Raw genomic sequence first — 24,533 nt, 5'->3', positions numbered from 1 at the left:
TATACATTTCTGGAGATCGCGAATTATGTAGCCAGAAGTACATATGGTTGCATTCCATCTTTAAAACGAACGCTACAGGGTGGTATGACTTTTTGTGCTAGCAGCTGACCACTTACCTCGTTGAGGACAGCTTTCCAGCTGTTATCAGTTTATCCAGTAGCTCGCAGCATATGTTGGCAAACTTGAGACACAGAGAGTTAACCATGATGATGGGGTTCAAGTCTGGTGAAGAACAGTTCCAGAAAGCAGATAAGACAAAAACAAAAGTCTAAAAATATATCAACAAGTAAATAACAGGGTGAGAATGTGGTAAAATCTGAAAATGTGGTAAAACATCAGGCGGCTTTTCTTTTCAGGATTGCTTTTCAATACACTGTCGGTAGGCGGTAGGGAAGTGGGTGGGCGCTGGTCAATCGGTGCTTTACTATCGGTTGGGTTTAGAGAAAGTGGTGGGTGGGGGTCAGTCAGTCAGTGAGTTGACAGCGGCCTCTGTTATTTTTACATGAGAAGAGCAGGTGCGAATTTCACTCACGAGAGAAATTTGATGTCTAAAAAGCATACACAGCGGCCTATGGTGTATTCATGAAATCAAAAAATGCAAAAAACGTACCTCCTGGGAAGTATTTGTCACTCTCCAGAAGTGTATATAGAGCAACATTTTCAGAATGAGCCTGGGATGAATGTTTTGGTTTTAATGTGTACGAAAAGCACATGTAGGAATTAATATTAACCTCCACATAAATGGATGCAAGTTTATTGGCATCTTTTCACCCCAGAAAAATAACACTAAGAGTGGAGTGATATGACATGATGCATAAACGTGCATTAAACACTTATAATTAGCCATTTACGTGTTTGTTGCCTCAATACATTCATATGCTGGTAGGTTTCGCAATATACACTTTAAATCGACAAAAATACTGACATAAACATCCTGTTCTTTATTTTTAGGACAATAACAAAAATACTCAACAAAAGGAGCCAATAAAAAGGTATTTAGAGAGTTTTTCCAACATAGGCTCATTCTGAAAACGTTGCCCTATATACATTTCTGGAGATCGCAAATTACGTAGCCAGAAGTACATATGGTTTTATTTAGTTTTTAAAACGAACGCTACAGGGCTGTATTATGCCATTCCTTACCACCGTGTGGACAGCTTTCCAGTTGTTATCAGTTTATCCAATAGCTTGCAGCATACGTTGGCAAACTTGAGACACAGAGAGTTAACCGTGACGATGGGGTTCAAGTCTGGTGAAGAACAGTTCCAGAAAGCGGGTTAGACAAAAACAAAAGCCAAAAAATAAATAACCAAGTAAATAGCAGGGTGAGAATGTGGTAAAATCTGAAAATGTGTTAAAACATCAGCTTTTCTTTTTCTGGATTGCTTTTCAAAACACTGTTGGTTGGGTTTAGGGAAGTGGGTGTGCGCTGGTCAATCTGTGCTTTTTAAAACACTATCGGTTGGGTTTAGAGAAATTTCACTCACGAATGAAATTTGAGGTCTGAAAATGTGTACACAGCGGCCTCTGGTGTATTCATGAAATCAATAAATGCAAAAAACGTATTTGTCACTCTCCAGAAGTGTATATACGGCTACATTTTCAGAATGAGCCTGGGATGAATTTTTCGGTTTTAATGTGTACGAAAAGCACATGTAGGAATTAATATTAACCTCCACATAAATGGATGCAAGTTTATTGGCATCTTTTCACTCCAGAAAAATAGCAGTAAGAGCGGAGTGATATGACACGATGCATAAACGTGCATTAAACACTTATACCAAGCCATTTACATGTGTTTGTTGCCTCATTACAAACATATGTTGGCAAGTTTCACAATATACACTTTAAATCGACAAAAAATACTGACATAAACATCCTGTTCTTTATTTTTAGGACAATAACAAAAATACTCAACAAAAGGAGCCAATAAAAAGGTATTTAGAGAGTTTTTCCAACATAGGCTCATTCTGAAAACGTTGCCCTATATACATTTCTGGAGATCGCTGGTCAATCTGTGCTTTTTAAAACACTATCGGTTGGGTTTAGAGAAATTTCACTCACGAATGAAATTTGAGGTCTGAAAATGTGTACACAGCGGCCTCTGGTGTATTCATGAAATCAATAAATGCAAAAAACGTATTTGGCACTCTCCAGAAGTGTATATACGGCTACATTTTCAGAATGAGCCTGGGATGAATTTTTCGGTTTTAATGTGTACGAAAAGCACATGTAGGAATTAATATTAACCTCTACATAAATGGATGCAAGTTTATTGGCATCTTTTCACTCCAGAAAAATAGCAGTAAGAGCGGAGTGATATGACACGATGCATAAACGTGCATTAAACACTTTTACCAAGCCATTTACATGTGTTTGTTGCCTCATTACAAACATATGTTGGCAAGTTTCACAATATACACTGACTAAAGATTTCAATTTAAACAGATTTTTACCACTTTGTGGGTGGGGATAGGGGGGTCTGTACTTTATTTGAAAGACAATACCTTCATATATAGTACACTTAGATCTTTTTTTACATTCATAATAGAGCACTTTTACATAAAAAATAGGGGTACTTCACACTTAAAAAAGCATTATGGGGCGCTTTCAAATGTATTTCTGTGTACACAATGTAGTTTCAGTACCAAAAAAACTGTTAACAGCCAATGGAATTTCCTCACCATGATAAAAACAAATGTGTGTGATTTACAGTGGCAGGTAGGAAACTGGAGTGTGGAATTGGCCAGCAGTTCCATGGCTTCGGGAAGGAATGTGGCAATCCAGGTTCATGCAAAACTAGACCGCAGCGAGTTGCTCTGGCTGCAGGGGGCGCTGGGAAAACGCTGCCTACGAGCTGCTGCTGGATACCACACTGGTGATGATTCTAGTCAACTCTTTGAAATATACTGCATTTTAAGGCCTCTAAAACATATCCATATCCATATGTCGTTTTTTGTACTGTGAAATATTTTAAGATAAGTCAAAGCAAACTGAAGAAGCATCGGTTTACTAGACTATTAATAAGATTTTGATCACATTTCACAATAATGTTGTATTAGTTAATGGTAGTTAATGAATTTACTAGCATGAACAAATACATTCATTACAGTACTTGTTAGTTCATATTAGTTAATAAATATTTAGTTGTTCATTGTTAGTTCATGTTAACGCATGTTGCATTAACTAACAGGTCATTAACTAGCATGAATTTGGATGTTAAAAAGCATTAGTAAATGCTTAACTATCATTGATAAATGCTGTAAAGGTAGTGTTCATAGTTAATAAATAGTTAGTAAATACATTAAACTAATGAAACCTTATTGTAAAGTGTGACCCAATTTTTTTTAAGAATATGAAAGACCAGAAAAGTTGCAGTGTGTTCCTCCTCAAATCATCACTGTATTATATTGCATTATGTTTTAACCCTCCACAGGTAGAGCTTTGATCATAAAATTAAGTGTTCAAATATTATATTAAGACATATTACTGCAAGATATAGAGTGACATATTTTATATAAGTGACTCTATATATAATATAAGGTGTCATAAAAGGTGTATTATATAAGGTATTATAATATTATTTAAGGTATCATATAAAGTGGCTTATGTATGTGCAAAGATTATCTCGAAATGGTTTTATATGCTCATTTATAAACACAGGAATTACCCCTAAATTGGTTTTGACCATATTTGGAATGATTTTAAATATTAATGAACTCAGCTTTGACCATTCACAGCTTGTGTAGAGGCCTGTATATATGTTTTACAAGGACTCTCAATAAGCGTAGTATATTTTATACTGTAAATACTACTTATTACAACCCAGGCTCATTCTGAGAACGTAGTCCCAGGGACTTTTCTGGAGACCGCGAAATACGTAGCCGGGGGTACGTACGGCTGCATTTCATTTTTTTAAGCGAACGCTGCGGGGCGGTGTGACGCCGTTCCCTTCGGCGCTCGCCGGCCGGCCAGCCGGCCGCTCGCCTCCGTGTGGAGGGCTTTCCCGCTGCAGCCAGTTTGTCCGGTTAGCTCTTCGTGTACTCTGGCGGACTCGAGGCGCAGAGAGGGGCTGACCACGACGACGACGACCGGGTTCGAGTCCGGGGAAGAGCGGTTCCAGAAATCAGGTAAGAAAACAAAAACAAAATCCAAAAAATGAAGCGAACAAGTTCGTCACAGGGTGAGAATGTGGTCAAAATCCGAAAACATGGTAAAAATCGGACGAGGGCTTTTCTTTTTCTGGACGCCTTTTGTGAATCGTCGTTGGTTGGGTTTAGGGACGGAAGAGGGTGGGTCAGCCGATTGGCCGGTCGCACGGTCAATCATTCTGTCATCCAGGCTGACAGGCGGAAGGTCGTTCGACAGCGGCCTCTAGCGGGTTTACGCGAGAACGGCGCGGGAAAAAGCGCGCACAGCGGCCTCTCGCGGACTCGCGAAAACAAAAACTGCACAAATACGTACCTCCCGGGACGTATTTCGCGGTCTCCAGAAACGTCCCCGGGACTACGTTCTCAGAATGAGCCTGGGTTGACTTATTATATGGCCTTACCCCACTTCTACCGCTAAACCTAAGTCTTAGAGGAAACCTGCATTTTTTTCATGTCAAAGGACACTGCTGAGCAGGGGCGTAGATTTAGCGTGGACAGAGGGGACGTGTCCCCACCAATATCCACCAACTACTGAAATGTCAAATGTCATACTGAAACATCGTGCTTTAGACATGCCGAAAGGGTTAAATCACGTTCTCTCCTCGAGTCGCACCGCCCCCTCAAACACATATGAACATTGTGATTGGCTGTGCCTTTCCCTGCTGTCATGTGATAGGATGCTTTCAGATACAAGCAGCGCCAAAACAACTGCGGGGGTGGAATTTTCCCGTAAGATGTGTGTGAGGTGTGTGACACACACAGGTGTGGATGAAGATAAAGAACTTTTTTCAACGAAAAGTGTAAGTCACAAACTCAAGTTCGCTACTGAATGAGTCCATCATGATAATGCCGCTTTGCTAGTGTTTTTCACCACTTTTACAGTCAGTCTAACGTTATAGCAGACTGATGTAGTCTGTGAACAACATTCCCTGAAAACTAACTGCAGAATAAACACCTGCATGTAAAGTATGTGACCCTGCCAGTTCTCCTAATCTCTTAGAGCAACATCTCCAAAACCGGTTGAAACAATTTGTCAGAAAAACTACAGCCTGTGCTCCATCTTTTAATAATACTATGAGACTTGTTTAATTTGTACGAAAAATAAATGAAAGTCTTTATTAAACTCTCTCTTTATCATTTAATGAACATTATTTTAACATTACACCTTCAGGCATGTAGCCAGCTTACTGAAAGGAGGGGTTGTTTGTTTTCTGAAAAACTGAACCTTTTTGCAGTTATTCTCCTGATTAATTAGTCATTCTGTTTAATTGAGCTATAAATTATACATTTTAGTGACATATTAAGAACTCATTTTTGCTGGATTATCTTGTTGGATAGTTATTTAACTACACTTTTTGATGTACCAAAAATATTTCCTACCATTTTGTCAAATTGCTTTATTTACATGTGTGCACATAGAAATTAGAACTTTAAATTCTTAGAATAAAGAAATGAAGAGTTCATTTTGCCATGTAAAATGAGCATTTTTCCTCAGCCTCGTATATTTATGTTCAGTTATTTCACTTTAAAGGCAATGGAAAGGACGTATTCGTCATTATAAAAGTAAAATCACTGAGTCCACACACAGGAGTTAAAGAAAAATGCTAATTTTAGAAAAAAAAATTTGAATGGCATTTAGAGGTTTTTGCATCTAAACTCTTCAAGTATGAAAATAAAAAATTAAATAAAATTTAAAATAAAAAAATTATTTTTATTGAAAATAAAATTTCATTAAAAATATGAATATATTTTTAAATTACAATTTTTTAATCATATTTTTTTTGGAGAAATCTGTTAAAACTACACTTAAATTAAAAACAGAAGCATATTGGCAAATAACAAACTGGCCAGTGCATTCAACCCTCCTCAGTGAGAATTTGGCCATTTGAATAATAAGATAAATTAAAATATAATAATAATAATAATCCAACTTTTGGTTATTTACACCACCTGAACCCCCTTGGCTACACGCCTGGCTATTTAATTTAACTTAATAAATTGTATGAAGAGAGGATTAATTAATAATATATTTTAATAGCAGTTAAATAATTAATAGCAATATATAAAATATATTATATAAAAAAACAATATTCATTCTTGGCGGGGCTGTGGGGGGATTGTATTCACTCGTCCCCACCAATGTCAAGTGCAAACCTACGCCCTGGCTGCTGAGTATCATTGTTATATAAGTATTTTGCTTTTTAAGGACACAAGGCTTGTCCTCGTAAACCACATGAAAGAGTAAACAAACAACACACAAACACATGTGCAGTCAATTTGTTCCAACAAATTGAGCAGACTTCTTGTTAAATCTTTTTCCACTGCAGTGGTGAAGAGGTTTATTTTAACTAGAAGAAGTGAGTTATTTTTATGCCACTAAAACTAGTCCGCTCCCAAGTTGTGTTGTGGATGAAATATAGGCTAAATTATAATTATACTCAACAAAAGAGGCCAACAGATATTTATTTAGAGAATTTTGCGGCTTTAATGTATATGAAAGTACAGGTGGGACACATTTTTGAAGTTTATTGGCAACCTTTCACTCCAGAAATATGACAATAATTTTATTGCCTCATTACAAACAAACTGCAAAAATGCTTTTCTTACCGTGTTAATGTTTCTAGTCCAAATATCTAACAATTCTTATATGAAGAAGCATTTTCTAAGCAAGCAAAACATAATGTTTTGTTTTCAGAAATAAAATGCCAATGTTAGGTGAGTTTTTCCTTAATACAAGCAAAATAACCTGGTAATGGGTTAAGAAGAATAATCTTGTTTTCCTTTTGACATACGATTATTTTTCTTACCCCATTGGCAGTTTATTTTGCCCCATTGGAAGATTAATATTGCGACCAATCAAACACAGCCTGCGGCATGCATATTAATGATCCTGTTCATTCTATGGCAGTTTTAATATACATTTAGTGAATTAGTATGTTATAAAGATCTCACCTGTAACATTATAGCTTTCAGAAAAGTATCTATTTGACATATTTTTATATATTTTATCAGGTTATGGTTCTCACTATATTATAAAATATGATCCATAAAAGACTGATGTATAAAAGATGACACTCAACACTACCTGACACAAGTCTTGTCGTCCTATGAATCATCTGTTGAAAAGCATCTCAGTCATCACAAATACTCAGAAGACCTACTGGAACCCGCATAGACCCAAGATTTTTATAGAAATCAGTCAAGTTTGGTGAAGGAAAAATCATGGTTTGGGGTTACATTCAGTACTGCGGGCGTGCAGAGTGGATAGCAACATCAACAGCCTGAGGTATCAAGACATTTGTGCTGCACATTACATTACAAACCACAGGAGAGACCAAATTCTTTAGCAGAATAGCGCTCCTCATACTTCAGCCTCCACATCAAAATTCTTAAAAGCAAAGAAGGTCAAGGTGTTCCAGGATTGGCCTTCCCAGTCACCAGACATGAACATTATTGAGCATGTCTGGGATGAGATGGAGGAGGCATCGAAGATGAATCCAAAGAATTTTGAAGAACTCTGGAATTCCTGCAAGAACGCTTTCTTTGCCATTCCAGATGACTTTATTAATAAGCTATTTGAGTTATTGCAGAGATGTATGGATGCAGTCCTCCAAGCTCATGGGAGTCATACACAATATTAATTCCTTTTCCTCTGCTCTATAAATGTAGTCCCGCGGATGTTTCTGGAGACTGCGAAATACGTCCCAGGAGGCATGTATTTGTGGAGTTTTTGTTTACGTGAAACCGCGAGAGGCCGCTGTGCGCGCTTTTTAGCATCTCGAAGGTCTCTCACGAGCGTCGTTTGCGTCCACGCCATTCGCGCGTAAACCCACAAAAGGCCGCTGTCGAACGACCGTCTGTCCAACTGGCTGAATGATTGACTGGGCGACTGGCCAATTGGCCGACCCACCCTCCTCCTCCTTCCCTAAACCCAAGCAGTTTTACCGATTGACCTGCCCGCTTACTTCCCTAAACCCAACCAGCAATTTACCACGTTTTCGGGTTTTACCACATTCTCAGCCTGTTATGTGAAGCTGCTTTGACACAATCTACATTGTAAAAGCGCTATACAAGTAAAGGTGAATTAAATAACTTTATTTTTTGGATTCTGTTTTTGTCTTACCTGATTTCTGGAACTGCTCTTGCCCGGACTCGAACACGGTCGTGGGGTTCAGCTCTTCTCTGCGTCTCAAGTCTGCCGACATACACGACGAGCTAACCGGACAAACTGGTTGCAGCAGGAAAGCCCTCCACACGGAGGTAAGCGAACAGCCCCGTTGCGTTCGCTTAAAAACTAAATGCAGCCGTACGTACCTCCGGCTACATAATTCGTGGTCTCCAGAAACGTCCGTGCGACTACGTTTTCAGAATGAGCCTGGGTTGACATTATTTCTGTTGAGTGACAAGACTTTTGTCTAAGCAAAGTCAGACTTACTGTCTAATTAAATAATTAAAAATCAAGGCATGATCATATTTTATTTAGGAAAATAAGCATAATCTAGAGGTCTTTGCCTTTCATATAAGCCACTTCTGATACCAAATGATCAACTAGAAGTCAAGTTATTATAGGTTGCTTTTAAAACTTTCAGGTAGTGAATTTTGACATATATAAATAAATATGCAGTTGAAGTCAGAATCATTAGCCCTGCTGAATTATTAGCACCCCCCTGTATATCCCCCCCCCCCCCCCCAATTTTCGTTTAATGGAAAGATTTTTCAACATATTTCTAAACATATTAGTTTTAATAACTAATTCTACTAACTGATTTCCTTTATCATTGCCATGATGGCAGTACATAATATTTTACCAGATATTTTTCAAGATACTGGTATTCAGCTTTAAGTGCACTCAAATTCAATAATAATTTAGACTTTATATTATGAAATCATTAATATTTTTCCTTCAGAAACGTCTGATGATCTCAGATTGTTGCTCTGTTCGGAGGGGCATCACTGGTTCACCCTGGAGGCTCAGAGGGGTGGCGCTGGCATTGAGAACGAGACCCTTGCCCTTATTTCTGTTGGGGCAGCCAATCAGAGTCTGCTGTTTCGAGCCAAGGGATGCGGGGATTGCCTGTGGGCTGCAGAGGTGAGGACAGCAACAAGTTACAGCGTTGCATAATATAAAACATGGATAATATAAATCTGTCAGATACCTTGTAAAACATTGGTATTCATGCCTGGTTTGATACTATATCTCTACAGGCACGGCTCCAGCAGCTGGGGTCCCGGATAAAGAATAAACTGTTTGACAGATTTCAGAGACTTCAGCATCTTCTGTTAATGTTTAGAAGACAGGTTTGTTATATCTTACAGGCATACTCACTGCATATTTAACTGCATCAAAGGGTAACTTGCTTACACTCGTCTTAAACCTGCGTAGCTTTGTTCAGTTTGGATCAAAGATGACATTCCACTATATCTGCTGTGCAGTTTACGAAAATGGAACAATAATAAATAATAATAGGAAATGATATAATTACTTTACTGTAGGCAATAGACTTCAAAGTGTATACATAATAGTGTACTGTCATTTTACACTCACTGGCCACTTTATTAGGTACACCTTACTAGTACCGGTTTGGACCCACTTTTGCCTTCAGTACTACTTTAATCCTTCATGGCATAGATTCAACAAGGTACAGGACATATTCCTCAGAGATTTTGGTCCATATTGACATGATAGCATCACGCAGTTGCTGCAGATTTGTCGGCTGCACATCCATGATGTGAATTCCACCCATCCACCACATCACAAAGGCGCTTTATTGGATTGAGCTCTGGTGACTGTGGAGGCCATTTGAGTACAGTGAACTCATTTTCATGTTCAAGAAACCGGTCTGAGATGATTCACGCTTTATGACAAGGCGCGTTATCCTGCTGGAGATAGACATCAGAAGATGGGTACACTGTAGTCATAAAGGGATAGACATGGTCAGCAACAATACTCAGGTAGGCTGTGGTGTTGACACCGTGCTTAATTGGTACTAATGGGCCCAAAGTGTGCCAAAAAAAATATCCACCACACCATTACACTACCTCCAGCAGGATAATGTGCCATGTCATAAAGTGCAAATCATCTCAGACTAGTTTCTTGAACATGACAATGAGTTCACTGTACTCAAATAGCCTCCTCAGCAACCAGAGCTCAATCCAACAGAGCACCTTTGGGATGTGGTGTAATGGGAGATTCGCATCATGGATGTGCAGCTGACAAATCTGCAGCAACTGCGTGATGCTATATATATTTATATATATAAATTATTTTAATCAACTTTATCAAGTGTATCCTGGGATGCTTTTCAAAAAAGAACTGAAGAGGTTTCCACATACGCTGAACTGTTTTGTCCAACTCATCTAAAAACACAAACAAAACTGTAGATTTGTGTACAAAAAATATAAAGCATAAACTTTCAATCAGAAAGTTTTAAACAAATTCAGTTGAGTGTGACCGGCTGATTAGACAATAAAAAAAGATATCATGGTTCTCATCATTTAAAGCAGTGTTATCTGTCTTCTAGGCAGGAGACAGTGTGTTTCTACTGGAGCTGAGTGCGTGGCCACTGTCCCTGACCCAGAGAGCTGAGACCCTGCTGGAGAGATCAGCTGTGTTGTGGAAAGCCTGGACCACTGGCACGCTCCGACACACACTCACACACAGCCTGCCACACACACTCCAGCTCCTGCATCTCATGTCTCAGCAAGTCCAGCAAGAGCTCCGGAGTGAGTTTACCCAAAGATCATTTGTATTGTTGATTTCATGATCAACTGTCCCTTGGGGTGACAGACAGAAAAATACATCTTTATTTTTTCTAAAACTCCAAAGCACATGTTTAACCCTCCTGTTGACTGTCCAAAAATGACTGGGCACCATTTTAACAGCTCACTTCAAATTTATAAGTAAATGAACTATGTGCGTGATTATAAAAGCTAAAGTTAAATCAACTTAAACATTTCATATTACAACGAGTTTACTCATGTTTTTATTTAAAGCCAACTTGTCGCTTACTCCTTTTTATTAAAGTAAATAATCACTTTTTACAGTGCAGAAAAAATAAACAATGCTAATCTTGAAGTTTGGTGAATTTTTCTAAAGTGACACCAACATTAGAAAAAATCATTTTCTAAAATTATATTTTCATGAAGGCTGTACACATTTAGGGTATAACTAGGTGCCAGAGGGAATCTGAGGACGTTTTTTGCTATTTCTTTGGAGAATTTTGGTAAAAATCTGCAGATTTGTGCAAAAATTATTTTGGGAGTATCATAACTAAAACCTTAATATGTGAAATAAAAAATTATATCTTTTTAACTTTTATTTAATGTTTAAAATATAATTCCAATTAGTTTCACTTTATTTGGTAAACAAAGCAAGTCTTCATATAATAACTCTACAAAAAGACAGAAAATATTACTTTACAAACTGCATTGTACATAAATCAGATGAACATTTTCATATTAGTCAATAATATTACTGTACTTAATTAAAAAACTGAATAAATATAGATTTAACACATTTACTCAAGTAAATAAACAGAATTAATGATGAGCTAAAAATCTGCTGAAATCTGCGGAATTCTGCGTGCGCAGATTCCGTGTGGGCCTAAATATAACGTATGTAATCTAGGTCAATTTTGATCCACTAGAGATAAAACTGTTTTCTCACCTCTAAAACTACTGGCACACTCCAACACAGACACACACCCTCCAAAAACACACACACACACACACAGTAAGAATTTGTTTCATTGAGAGAAAAGAAGATCGCGGCGTGAACGGCAGCAAAAACAATCAGCTCCCGAAAATGCCCCTAAAATTCTAATTCTCGTATACAGACTCTGAATGAGTGGGGGTATCAAAATAAAACTTCTAAAAAATTCCTAATAATCAAACAAAGGGGATCCAGCAGGCACAGGATGTCAACATGACGTCAGATTGACTTTGTACCCTAACATCGTGGGGACGTTGCATTTTGTTTGGAAATGAAAAACAGTGGCGTCAGAACACAACGTCAGGCCAATGTCAATGTCCAACGTCAAACCTAACATCAACCAAATATCAACAACTTATGATGTTGCAGCTTGTTGCTGTGTGGATGTTACCACTATGACGTCTATCAGATGTTGGATTTTGGTTGCCATACCTCATGAATAAATGTCAGTATTTGACGTCAATATGAGGTTGGTTTAAGATGTTGGCTCGATGTTGGATTTTGGACACTTTCCAACACAACCTAAAATCAAGCGAATTTCAACAACTAATGATGTTACAGTCTGACGTTGGGTGGACGTTACCACTATGACGTCTATCAGATGTTGGATTTTGGTTGCCGTATTTGATGAATAAATGTCAGTGTTTGACGCCAATATGATGTTGGTTTAAGATGTTGGCTCAACGTTGGATTTTGGACACTTTCCAACACAACCTAAAATCAACCAAATTTCAACAACTAATGATGTTACAGCTTGACGTTGGGTGGACGTTACCACTATGACGTCTATCAGATGTTGGATTTTGGTTGCCGTATTTGATGAATAAATGTCAGTGTTTGACGCCAATATGATGTTGGTTTAAGATGTTAGCTCGACTTTGGATTTGGACCCTTTCCGACACAACCTAAAATCAACCAAATATCAATGTCAAATGATGTTACAGCTTGATGTTGTATGGACGTTACCACTATGACATCTATCAGATGTTGGATTTTGATCGCCATACCTGATGAATGAATGTCGTTTTTTGATATCAATATGATATTGGTTTAAGATGTTGTCTCGAAGTTGGATTTTGGTCACTTTCCAACACAACCTAAAATCAACTAAATAGTAACGTCATTTGACGTCGTTATTGGACATCAAAATAAAGTTGTCCTTAGACGCTGGCTAGACATTGAATTTTGGTTACCTGATGTCACGACCTAAATCTAACCCAATATTGACAACTTATAACATTGTGTGCCTGCTGGAGAATGAACAAAACACGAATGAGGATGAAGATGCTTCGTCTGATAAACAAGGAGAAGCTAAGCTAACACGAGAAGACATTCAAGCAAACAGTCAAGCCAGATTTAAACTATAAGCAAACAAATTAATGAGTTGTAAAAAGAAATTAAGTTCACTCTACAAGTATTCATGGAAGAACTAAAGAATAGTATGATAAAAGAAATCACTCAGTTTAAAGAAGAAATAAATGAAAGCTGTCATCAATCACTAATGAAACTCAAAAGCACCTTTAGAGGCAGAAAAACAATTGAAGATGTGGCGGTGGCTGCAGCTCTGACGAAGACACTTTGTAGGAATCGAAAGATGCAAAAGAAAATGTCTGACACTGAATAAAAGTCACGCAGAAACAATGTCAAAACAACACCAAAGGGTACGGAAGGTGGAGACCCGGTCAGTCAGCGGAAGCATTTCTCAAGAAGGAACTGGAACTTGATATCGATCTTCAAATTTAATGTGCTTATAAAGCTCTGCTCCCTAAGAAAACCCAAACTTTCAGCCACAATCCATAGTTGCTAATTTTCTGCAGTTTGCAATTAAAGAATCTTCTGATGCTGGCTTGACAAAAGCGGATAAAGGTGCAGGGACAACTCATTTCGTATGATCAAGAATCTGCTGCTTTACCTTTCATGTATACTGTCTTTCTAAAAACCTTTTACACATATGCAGGAATTTTTAGCATTATAAAATATACCCTTTACTTCAATTAATAACAAGTGTTAAACATTGATTAAACACACTGATTGGGGAAAACCTACACTGTAAAAAATGCACACAATACACTACCTGACAAAAGTCTTGTCGTCGATCCCAGTTGTAAGAGCAACACATAATAACTTGACTTCTAGTTGATCATTTGGAAAAGTGGCAGATGGTAGGTTTTTCTGATAAATCATCTCTTGAACTGCATCTCAATCATCACAAATACTGCAGAAGACCTATTGGAACGCGCATGGATCCAAGATTCTCATAGATCAGTCAATTTTGGTGAAGGAAAAATCATGGTTTGGGGTTACATTCAGTATGGGGGCGTGCGAGAGATCTGCAGAGTGGATGGCAAAATCAACAGCCTGAGGTATCAAGACATTTGTGCCTTACAAACCACAGGAGAGGGAAGATTCTTCAGCAGGATAGCGCTCCTTCTCATACTTCAGCCTCCAAGTCAAGTTCCAGAAAGCAAAGAAGGTCTAGGTGCTCCAGGATTGGCCAGCCCAGTCACCAGACATGAACATTATTGAGCATGTCTGGGGTAAGATGATGGAGGAGGCATTGAAGATGAAGAACTTTGGGAGTTCTGCAAGAACGCTTTCTTTGGCATTCCAGATGACTTTATTCATAAGTGATTTGAGTCATTGCAGAGATGTATGGATGCAGTCCTCCAAGCTCATGGGAGTCATACACAATTTCTTTTTTTTCCCCACTGCATCATGACTTTATATTGTATACTGGACATTATTACTGTTAAGTGGCAAGACTTTTGTCTAAGCAAAGTCAGATCTTACTGTCCTAATTAAATCATTAAAAATCAAGGCATGATCATATTTTATTTTGGTAAAATAAGTGTAATCTAGAGGCCTTTGCCTTTCATATAAGCCACTTCTGATACCAAATGATCAACTAGAAGTCAAGTAATTATTTTTTGTCCCTTAACTTGGATATGCAACAAGACTTTTGTCATGTGTGATGAAGATTTTTTTGAAGGATTGAAATAAAATTTAGCAGCTTTGTTTTAGAGGTTTAGTGAAGGTGGGTGATTTTTGACCCACAGGGTGAATGGTGTATACAGAATTCTACAACAGGAGGGTTAAATGTTTTTTGTTTTGCGCCAGTTTATGTCACATTATCTTTAATTGGTCTTGACATTGTTGTAGTCGCATCATCGTATAAGCATGTGCAAACCAGTCGCAATTATGCAGCAGCACAACTGTGGTGTCATGTCAGCACCTTTCCCTGGAAAATGCCTGTCAGTGTGTATTAGTGTTATTGTAGGTTTAATTTCCTGCAGAGCCGCTGGCCACTCTGGCTGGAGCGTATCATGATGTGACAGGGGAGCGTTTGGACGCCGTGTGGCAGCAGGGAGTGCAGATGTGGACCAGAGAGCTGACGGAGCTTCTGCCCTCGATGCTTCATGATCCTCATCTGAGGACGCCATCTCTGACCGCACTGCATGCTGCAGTCTTTGCCATGGATATGGTAGGATAGATAATTTATCTGCTTTTTCTGCAGCCAGATTTACTAAATGAGTTAGTGCGAGACCGCAATCCCATAAAAGTCAGATGGATGTGGAAAATTCTCAGGGGGAATAGCACTGAAATTCAACAACAGTCATGTTGATCATTTCCATGATGACCAATACAATCCAGTCAAATTTGAGTCAACCACATATAGCCGGTGCATTTATGGTGCTACATAAGAACAACATGCAGCCCACATGGCAAAAATTCTCTGGCCCAGCTCTTTCCCAAACAATCAACTTTTGCTTGGCTAACATGCCGCCGCGAAGTACGGTACATGACTGGACCAAGTCTGGCTTCCAAACAAGGGCCAAACGTATCTGGGCCAAGTCTCTGCGTTTGAACTGGGCCACATATGATGGTGTGTCCCGACTGCAATGAAATTGTTACATCCATTATTATTGTTATGCACATAGTGGGCATGCTTTCTCTCAAAGCGACCTGATTGGTAGAATTTTTTTCTTTACTCAAAATAATTTACATGTGGGTCAAGAGTATTTGGCCCACATATTAATTTTTAACGTCTGGGCTAAATACTACATTTGACATCTGGCTCAAGGCTTGTGTGCCACCTCTGCCAAACCTGGGCCGTGTTTGGCCCACATGCTGTATGCCTGTGCTGGATGAATACATTCTTTAAGCCAAATCTGGGCCAGAATTCTTTGCTACATGGGAGGGTTCCCACTTTAAGCCAAATATCAAATTCGCAGATTTTTCCTTGATTAAAAGCTTAATTTCTGTAACATCTAGTGAATGTTAAAACAACCCACAGTTTTATTATTACTATTCATATTAATGTGGTTTTATGTACTTAAATATTAATAACATAGTATTAAAATAATGTTACAATGAACAACCTAATATAAATACGCTCTGACATAGTCTCACATACATAGTAGGTATAATTAGTTTAGATAAGGCGTTTCAATTAGTTTAGATCAAGACGTTTGGCCAGCGGAGAAATTTAAATGATCGTGCCCAACTGAGCCTGGTTTCTCTCAAGGTTTTTTTTCTTTACTTCCGCCTTTAGTGAAGTTTTTTTCCCTCTCCGCTGTCGCCACTAGCTTGCATGGTTCAGGATCTATAGAGCTGCGCATCGCTGGATTTGCCCTTCAATATTTGGACTCTCAGTAGTGATTATTAAACCACACTGAACTGAGCTAAACTAAACTGAACTTAAACACTACAAATTGAACTACACTGTTCCTATTTACTATGACCTTTTATGTGAAGCTGCTTTGACACAATCTACATTGTATAAGCGCTATACAAATAAAGGTGAATTGAATTGAATTGAATAAGTTTAAATAAACTTTTAATCTCATTAGGTAACATTGTGACCAATCAAACACAGCCTGTGGCGTGCATATTAATGATCCCGTGTGGATTGTCAGAGTCTGTGTTTTGTTCTGATTGGCCTATTTTCCATCAGGATTTTACACAGTATTTACATGAGAACACAGAATCAATGGTGTTTGAGGCTCACAGTACATGTATGTCATTTCCATATCAATTTCCACTGAACTCTTATTCATCTATACCTACCTACTGTATATCCAGATTTTCATTCTATCATTTAATACACATTTATTAATTTACCATGGTATCTGGTTATAAATATCTCAACTTTTTATATTATAGCTATCAGAAATTGATTTTTGCCAATGTCAATATAAATGGTTGTAGCTTGAATATAACTTTGCATGATTTTATAGCCACTATAAGACCAACAATGGATCACTTACCAAATTTTCCTGATAAGGATGTATCTTAATTCTTAAGATCATTCTTGTTCTATGCTCTACTTAGTCGTTGTCCATTTCCAAAGTTCAAATTTCCCAATTTTTGATTTTTTTGGAAAGAAAAAGAAAAGAAAAAAGTGTATGAGCTGAAAATCTAACATAAAATAAATAAAAAAACAACGTTTTATTAAAGTTCAGTCAAAATCCTATTAGAAGGTCAGCCCTTATAGCATACTTCTCATTACATATTGTTTAGCTGTGCATTTTCTTTTGCATTAAAAGAGTGTTTGTGTATTTGCCTATGAATGTCATGTTGTTCAGGTGAGCCAGCAGACCTTTCAGTGGATGGAGGCTCGACTGGCTGCCATGCTAGTGGGTGTCAGAAGACAGCTTGCACTAATCTATAAGTTCTCCAAAAGGTATGAGTCAAATCTGCCAGAAACATATAATTGTTAGCTCTGTCTGAACACTGAAGCTGTGCTCACTGAATTAACGCGATTCATCATCTGCTGGTATATATAAATTATGTTTTATTAAAAAAAAGTAGTGTAATGTGACCTTAAAGGTGCTGTATTTAAGTTTTTGACTCATCTAAGGCATACAAATATTTTAATATGTTTGCAGATATTTAAGAAACATGCTAAGTGAACATGTTTATCTGAAAAACAATGCTGAAATCAGTTATTCTGCTTTAAAAATGTGTTTTCCGTGCTACAACGTCTGTCTTTGTTTTGGTTCGTTTAATGCCAGTTTAACCAATTATATTTCAGCACCCCGGGTTGCTGATTTGTTCATTTGTTCATTAAAACCGTGTATTTATTCATTCATTAATTCAGAAAGGCCCTCAAAGCATGCCTCTGTGACTGAAATGCAACCTCTGATGGACAGTAGCAGACTCCGAAACGAGATGCAGAGTTTCACATGAGGTGGTTATTAATTAGCAAATAATATAAATATTATGAGCGGAAACAATAGGTGAGCAGGTTACATTGTAACCCCGTGTCTTAGCAACACGCTATGCGATGAGATTTGTATTTATTAGCAATTTGGCTGTTTGCACCAGATGAAATATTATTTGAGAAGAAAAAGTGCTTATTAGAATAATACACGGCGATGCAGTGGCGCAGTAGGTAGTGCAGCAACCCTCTCGCCTCACAGCAAGAGGGTCGCTGGTTCGAGCCTCGGCTGGGTCAGTTGGCGTTTCTGTGTGGAGTTTGTTCTCCCTGCATTCGCGTGGGTAAATTGTCCATAGTGTATGCGTGTGAGTGAGTGTGTATGGATGTTTCCCAGAGATGGGTTGCAGCTGGAAGGGCATCCGCTACGTAAAACATGTGCTGGATAAGTTGGCGGTTCATTCCGCTGTGGTGACCCCGGATTAATAAAGGGACTAAGCCGAAAAGAAAATGAATAAATGAATAGAAAAATACACTAAATCAAGCCATGGTAAACATTATTAAAAAAAAAAAACATTAAAAAAAAATTATTATTTAACATTTTCTCAAGCAAATAAACCTTTGCGTGACATTTTGCTGAAAGAAAATCTCCTCCTAATTTAGATTTGCTAAGGACCACATAGGTTTTGCGTGTAATACTGGAGCAATGTTCTGTGGGCAAGTGAGACAAAGTTTATCTGTCTCACAGCGGGATGTTTTGTTAAAAACAGAACATACCAACACCAAAACCTCATCCCCAACTGTGAGGCACATGGATGCAGAGCTGCTCTGATGACTGAGACTCTGGACAGGGACCCATGAATTATAAGTTGTACAGCACATTGTCCAGACATGATCGAAAACTCATGCAGTTTAACCACAATAGAAAACACAGAAGTAAATCAACAACAGAATTCGCAAATTGCGTAAATTAAAATGGCCAAAGCTTGGCCTGAGCATAATTTGATTTAAATGCTGTGGTGTGATCTGGAATGGAAAACTCAAGAGGCATCCTAACAGTACAGCCAAAACTATTTTGTATAGTCGAAGGGGCCTCTAGCAATCATTCGCCACAAAAATAAATAAATAAATAAATAAATATATATATATATATTGCTTTTCAAATGCAAGTGTGATGGTTTTTAAAATCGCATGAATTCTCTATGAATACGTATGCATATATATATGTATATATATATATATATATATATATATATATATATATATATATATATATATATATATATATATATATATATATATATAAGGAACTATAAGGAACATTACACATTTTAGGAGTTGATTGTTCACCACTAATAACTTCAGTTGAACTATTTAATTATTTAAATGAGCAATTGTGATTATATGGGTTTCACATGGAAAAACTGTTCTAACTCCAGACATAATGTTCCCAGAAATCATTATAAAACACATTTCTAAACATAGTTTTAATAACTAATTTCTAATAACTGATTTCGATTATATTATTTTACATATATATACAAGTTCTGTCTGGGTCTCGAATCTGATTGGCTGATAGCTGTGTGATATTCTGCAATATCAGAACTCGTACAGCCTCCTCACCCTTCTGTATTACTCCGCCCACATAGAGTGACAGCAGATCGATAAACTCACTAAAGTTTGACAATTATTGCAGCTGTTGGACAACATAATGTACTTTTGAGGCTTTTTTATGTGGGAACGTCGTTGTTGTTGTAATTGCAACAATGCAGTTTATTTATAAGGATAGTGCCTATTTTAAATATTTATAATTTCTGAGATACACTGTGTCGACGGCCTGGAAAAACGGAACACTTCACTAGCGAGAAAACAGTTAAATGTACCATCTGCAGTGCGAGGATAAAGAACGAACCTCCTCCATTCGACCTCTTTACTTTCTCTTTACTTTACTTTTACGCTTTACTCTTTTACTTCCGTGGATAAGGAAACAGTGTTGTCTATTGATAACTTTTATTTTAGATTTGTTTCAAAAATATTTCTTAATTGAGTTCTTATTTCCAGCAAACAAATAAATAAACAACAAGTGTGGTCAAAAAACTAGATCCAAACACACGTCCTATGCCCCATATGGTCTAAAACCCAACAGGTGGACAAATCTAAGCTTGTTTTATTAAAACAAATACAAATATGCCTATAAATAATAATAATAATAATAATAATAATAATAATAATAATAATAATAATAATATAAAATGATAATAATAATAATAATACTAACAATAATAATAACATTATACAAAAGCAAATTGTCATGAATAAACTGAAAAAAAGCCCCTGAGATGAAGGCATGGAGGCACTGGTTTTTATATTTATGTTTATAAGAAAATAATCATTTTTGTGTTCATATTCTTTAATTCTATTTCATTTGTAAAGATATTTGTGTATTGCTGTTCATACTTTGTGTATTAAGCTATGTGTACGCGTTTAACGTGCACAACTAACACACTCTGCGCTGGACTTTAGACCAGCTTTCTGTTGGTCAATGGCGCAGACTGTTTTAGTTCGTCAAAATAGCAACGTGCCAACAATGCGCCTTAACACACCTCCTTTCTAGATCGCCCATGAGTCCACAAAGTGGCGCAAATTAGTGTTGCGTTGGTCTGAAAATAGCAACAAATCGTGCCAAACACGTCATATTGCGATTGGTGTATGATAGGGCCCTATGTATCTACCATGTCAGTACAGCCACCCGAATCTCAAAGGGCACAAGTGCAGCACATTGAACTTCTGGGGACTCATCACACCTTCCATCACCCAATACTACAGGGTGATTCAGAAAGAATACCACAACTTTGAAAATCGAGTGTTCTGCAAAGAAGAAAAGGAGAGCTAAGCTCTTTCTGTTGTCAATTTAAGGAAGCTCTGAAGTTTCACATTGAGGAACGTAAAGAAGGAATAACTGCAGATATCCAAACTTTTCACCCAAGATACTACAGAGAGTGTGGAACGAGTTCGAGTATCGGGTTGATGTCACTCAAGTGTCTGGAGGGGGTCATATTGAACATCTATGAACTTGTTGTCTACTGAAAAAACTTTAGGTACTCTTCACATTGATAAATTACCCAAGATTCCATCATGTTTCTTTAATTAAACACAGATTTTCAAAGTTGTGGTATTCTTTTTGAATGTTTATGTAAATGCTGTCCGAGAAATGCGGCTGTTTCTTTTCATCATTAAATTTCATTAAAACAACTTTCTATGAAGTATTTACTTGATACTTGCATCCAGTATCTCAGAGTTTGTCATGGACGGGGGCGTGAATGAAATGTTGCTGAATAAAAGTGGAACTGCTGAATTGCAGCTGAAGTTGGAAAAATTCAAACAAAACTCCTGACATTACATGAAACTCTGATGGAAACATTGGATACCAGGGGGATATAATTATGTTAATCAATCCATGTACTATAACTTTTAGGAACATTTTTAAAAACAACTTATATAAACACCTTAATCATATTATTGTCTTATTCAGATTAAGGTAAATAATTTGATTAGTGATGTCCATGTAAACATAATTAGTGTTGTCCTACCACAACAACAAGCTACATAAATCTGAAATTGTTACACAGGTGAAAGGGTAAAAGGCATTATCTGTCTTATTTGTGGTAGGGCCATAGTTTTAGTACACACTCCTAAGGTTATATTCAGTGGTGCAAAGAGTAATGAAAAATCATACTCAAGTAAAAGTACCCTTACTTGCCTAAAAATTTAGTGCAAGTAGAGTAAAAGTATCTATTGTAAATATTACTCAAACTATGAGTAAAATAACCTTTTTTTTACTAGACCTTTCAAAAGTACTCAAGAGTAGTGAGTAGTGAGTATGACACTGTTAAAAGCTGATGCATTTACATGTCATTTGTAGATGTGTGTGTAAACGTAACATTCTGTAGTGCATTTAGTTATTGCCCAGCAGGCACACAACATTATAATATTATAGGTTAATATTAGGTTGGATTTAGGTTTTGATGTCAGGTGACCAAAATCCAATGTCTAACCAGCATTTAAGGGCAACATTATTTTGATGTCCAATAATGACATCAAATGACGTTGATATTTGGTTGATTTTAGGTTGTTAGAAAGTGACCAAAATCCAACGTCGAGCCAACAGCTCAAACCACCGTCATATTGACATCAAATACTGACATTTATTCGTCAGGTACGGCAACCAAAATCTAATGTCTGATAGACATCATAGTGGTAACGTCCAAACAGCGTTAAGCTGTAACATTATCATTAGACGTTGATATTTGGGTGGCTTTAGGTTGGACGTTGACATTGGCCTGACGTTGAGTTCTGACGCCAACCTGATTTTCATTTCCAAACAAAATGCAACGTCCCCATGTCGTTAGGGGTACAACATCAATCTGACGTCATGTTGACCTCTTGTGCCTGCTGGCTGTTTAAGTCCATTTCATCATACAGTAAACATCCGTGACCAAAAACGGTCCTCTCATCAGTGACATGCATCTAAACAATCTTCTTGGACACTTTTAATGCTTCCAAACAGTTTGTCTTGAGGTAGTTCATTAAGATGGGATTTGCCTTCTATGTGCGATTTGATTAGACAGGAATCACAGAATTGATTTTTCTAATCCTCATAGACAAGAAATAATAAAGTAGTGACTGCACGTTGAAGGAAAGTAGTGGAGTAAAAGTACCAATACAGCACTAAAAATGTACTCAAGGGAAAGTAAAAGTACACATTTTTAAAACTACTTAGTAAGTTACAATTCCTGAGAAAAACTACTCAATTACAGTAATTTGAGTATTTGTAATCAGTTACTTTACACCACTGGTTATATTTCAGAAAAGTGACCAATATAGTCATACAGGTTGAGTAAGTGCCACTGATTTGCACTTACAGTAAGGTTGATCTATACTGAATGCAAAATTTTAACAGAAAGTGTCTTTTTTTCCCCTACACTCATTTGTTGCTCCAGTGAGAGTGAGCTGACATTAAGGGTGCCTCTTCCTGAGGGCCCCTGGCTGATGGTGAAGGAGGCCGGTGTGACTGAAGTTCTCCTGGAGGAGTTTGTCCTGAAGCCTCTCTTAGCCTTGAACTCTATGAGTCCGACAGCAGAGCTCTACCGGCTCAAGAGGAGGATAATGGACAGTCCAGCCAACTGTGAGTCACATGAATCAACACGACTCATGTCAAACACATGTTTTCCAGCTCTAGACCACTAGTTGAGTTAATCGAGACCTCTGGGAATTTCCTACTTCAGATGCATTTTCCATTCACGAGACTGAAATTACTGTTTAATGAGAACACATTTTTGCTGAAATTTAAAAGATCCAATGTTTTCTTGCACGTCCTTCCAAAAAGTTGTGTTCAGCTGAAGGAAGTAAGTGTTAGAGCAGGGGTGCTCAATCCTGTTCCTGGAGATCTACCTTCCTGCAGAGTTCAGTTGCAACCCATATTCAACACACCTGCCTGTAATTGTCAAGTGCTGTTGAGGTCCTAATTAATTAGTTCAGGTGTGTTTGATCAAGGTTGGAGCTCAACTCTGTAGGAAGGTAGATCTCCAGGAACAGGGTTGAGCAACCCTGTCTTAGAGGTTTACAACTTCATGAAGGACAGAATCAGAGCCTGCTTCACTTTTTCAGTAGCACACAATGGATTGGCAGCTGTTGCACTGATCAATCTATCTCTGTCTATCTATCTATCTATCTATCTATCTATCTATCTATCTATCTATCTATCTATATATATATATATATATATATATATATATATATATATATATATATATATATATATATATATATATATACATATGAAGGAATATATATATATATATATATATATATATACAAGGATTGACATTAACTTTTTTGATCACCAGCCACTGTTGCTAGTAAATTTCCAATGTTACTAGCCACTCACCATTTTCGTTAGCCACAATTTTGTTGTTGGAAAAAAAACATTTTATATGCATAAATGTGACTTTGACATGCTAAAATTACTTGATTTAGACTTTATGTCAACTTATGAACTTATCAACAAAATATGAACTTGCTTAATGTGCATGAGCAAATAATAAGTTATGGTTTCATAGTGTAATAAGTTATGTTTTTAATTAGGAAACCGGGTAACCAGGGGAAATCCCATGTGAGCATGGGGAGAACATATAAACTCCACACAGAAGCATCAACTAGCCTGGTAAATACTTGAACCAGTGACATTCTTGCTGTGAGGCAACCGTGCTAACCACTGGGCCTCCTTGCTGCCCTATCTAGGAAAAAGAAAGAGGAGTAGGGGTGGAGGGGGGGATTCTTCAAGACGAAGATAACTGAGTCAAAAAACTCCGGTTATTTTTGGTGAGTTAGGAATCATCTGATTGGTGAATCATGTGTTAGCTAATGTGGGACCCATGGTCAATCATAAGCATGCGATCCTCTTGAAATTAGTTTAGAAATAAACTTCACAAAGAGAAAAATATGTCACAGCCAA

At 37.4% G+C, this 24,533-nt stretch overlaps 1 protein-coding gene across 1 annotated transcript in view; it reads left to right on the top strand.

Moving 5' to 3' along the window:
• The window catches only part of LOC130240558 (uncharacterized), a 66,462-nt gene that overhangs the window by 24,768 nt on the left and 17,161 nt on the right, over positions 1 to 24,533 (top strand). The window contains exons 12-18 of the mRNA XM_056472133.1: positions 2,716 to 2,878; positions 9,059 to 9,240; positions 9,357 to 9,449; positions 10,673 to 10,874; positions 15,156 to 15,343; positions 17,448 to 17,545; positions 23,020 to 23,204. Coding sequence (XP_056328108.1) covers positions 2,716 to 2,878; positions 9,059 to 9,240; positions 9,357 to 9,449; positions 10,673 to 10,874; positions 15,156 to 15,343; positions 17,448 to 17,545; positions 23,020 to 23,204 — 1,111 coding nt within the window. The remainder of the gene's footprint in view (positions 1 to 2,715; positions 2,879 to 9,058; positions 9,241 to 9,356; positions 9,450 to 10,672; positions 10,875 to 15,155; positions 15,344 to 17,447; positions 17,546 to 23,019; positions 23,205 to 24,533) is intronic.

Source organism: Danio aesculapii, chromosome 2 (genome assembly GCF_903798145.1).
Source record: "Danio aesculapii chromosome 2, fDanAes4.1, whole genome shotgun sequence".
Classification (NCBI taxonomy): Eukaryota; Metazoa; Chordata; class Actinopteri; order Cypriniformes; family Danionidae; genus Danio; species Danio aesculapii.
The sequence above is the reverse complement of the archived record's forward strand: the minus strand, read 5'-3'. Positions and strand labels throughout refer to the sequence as shown.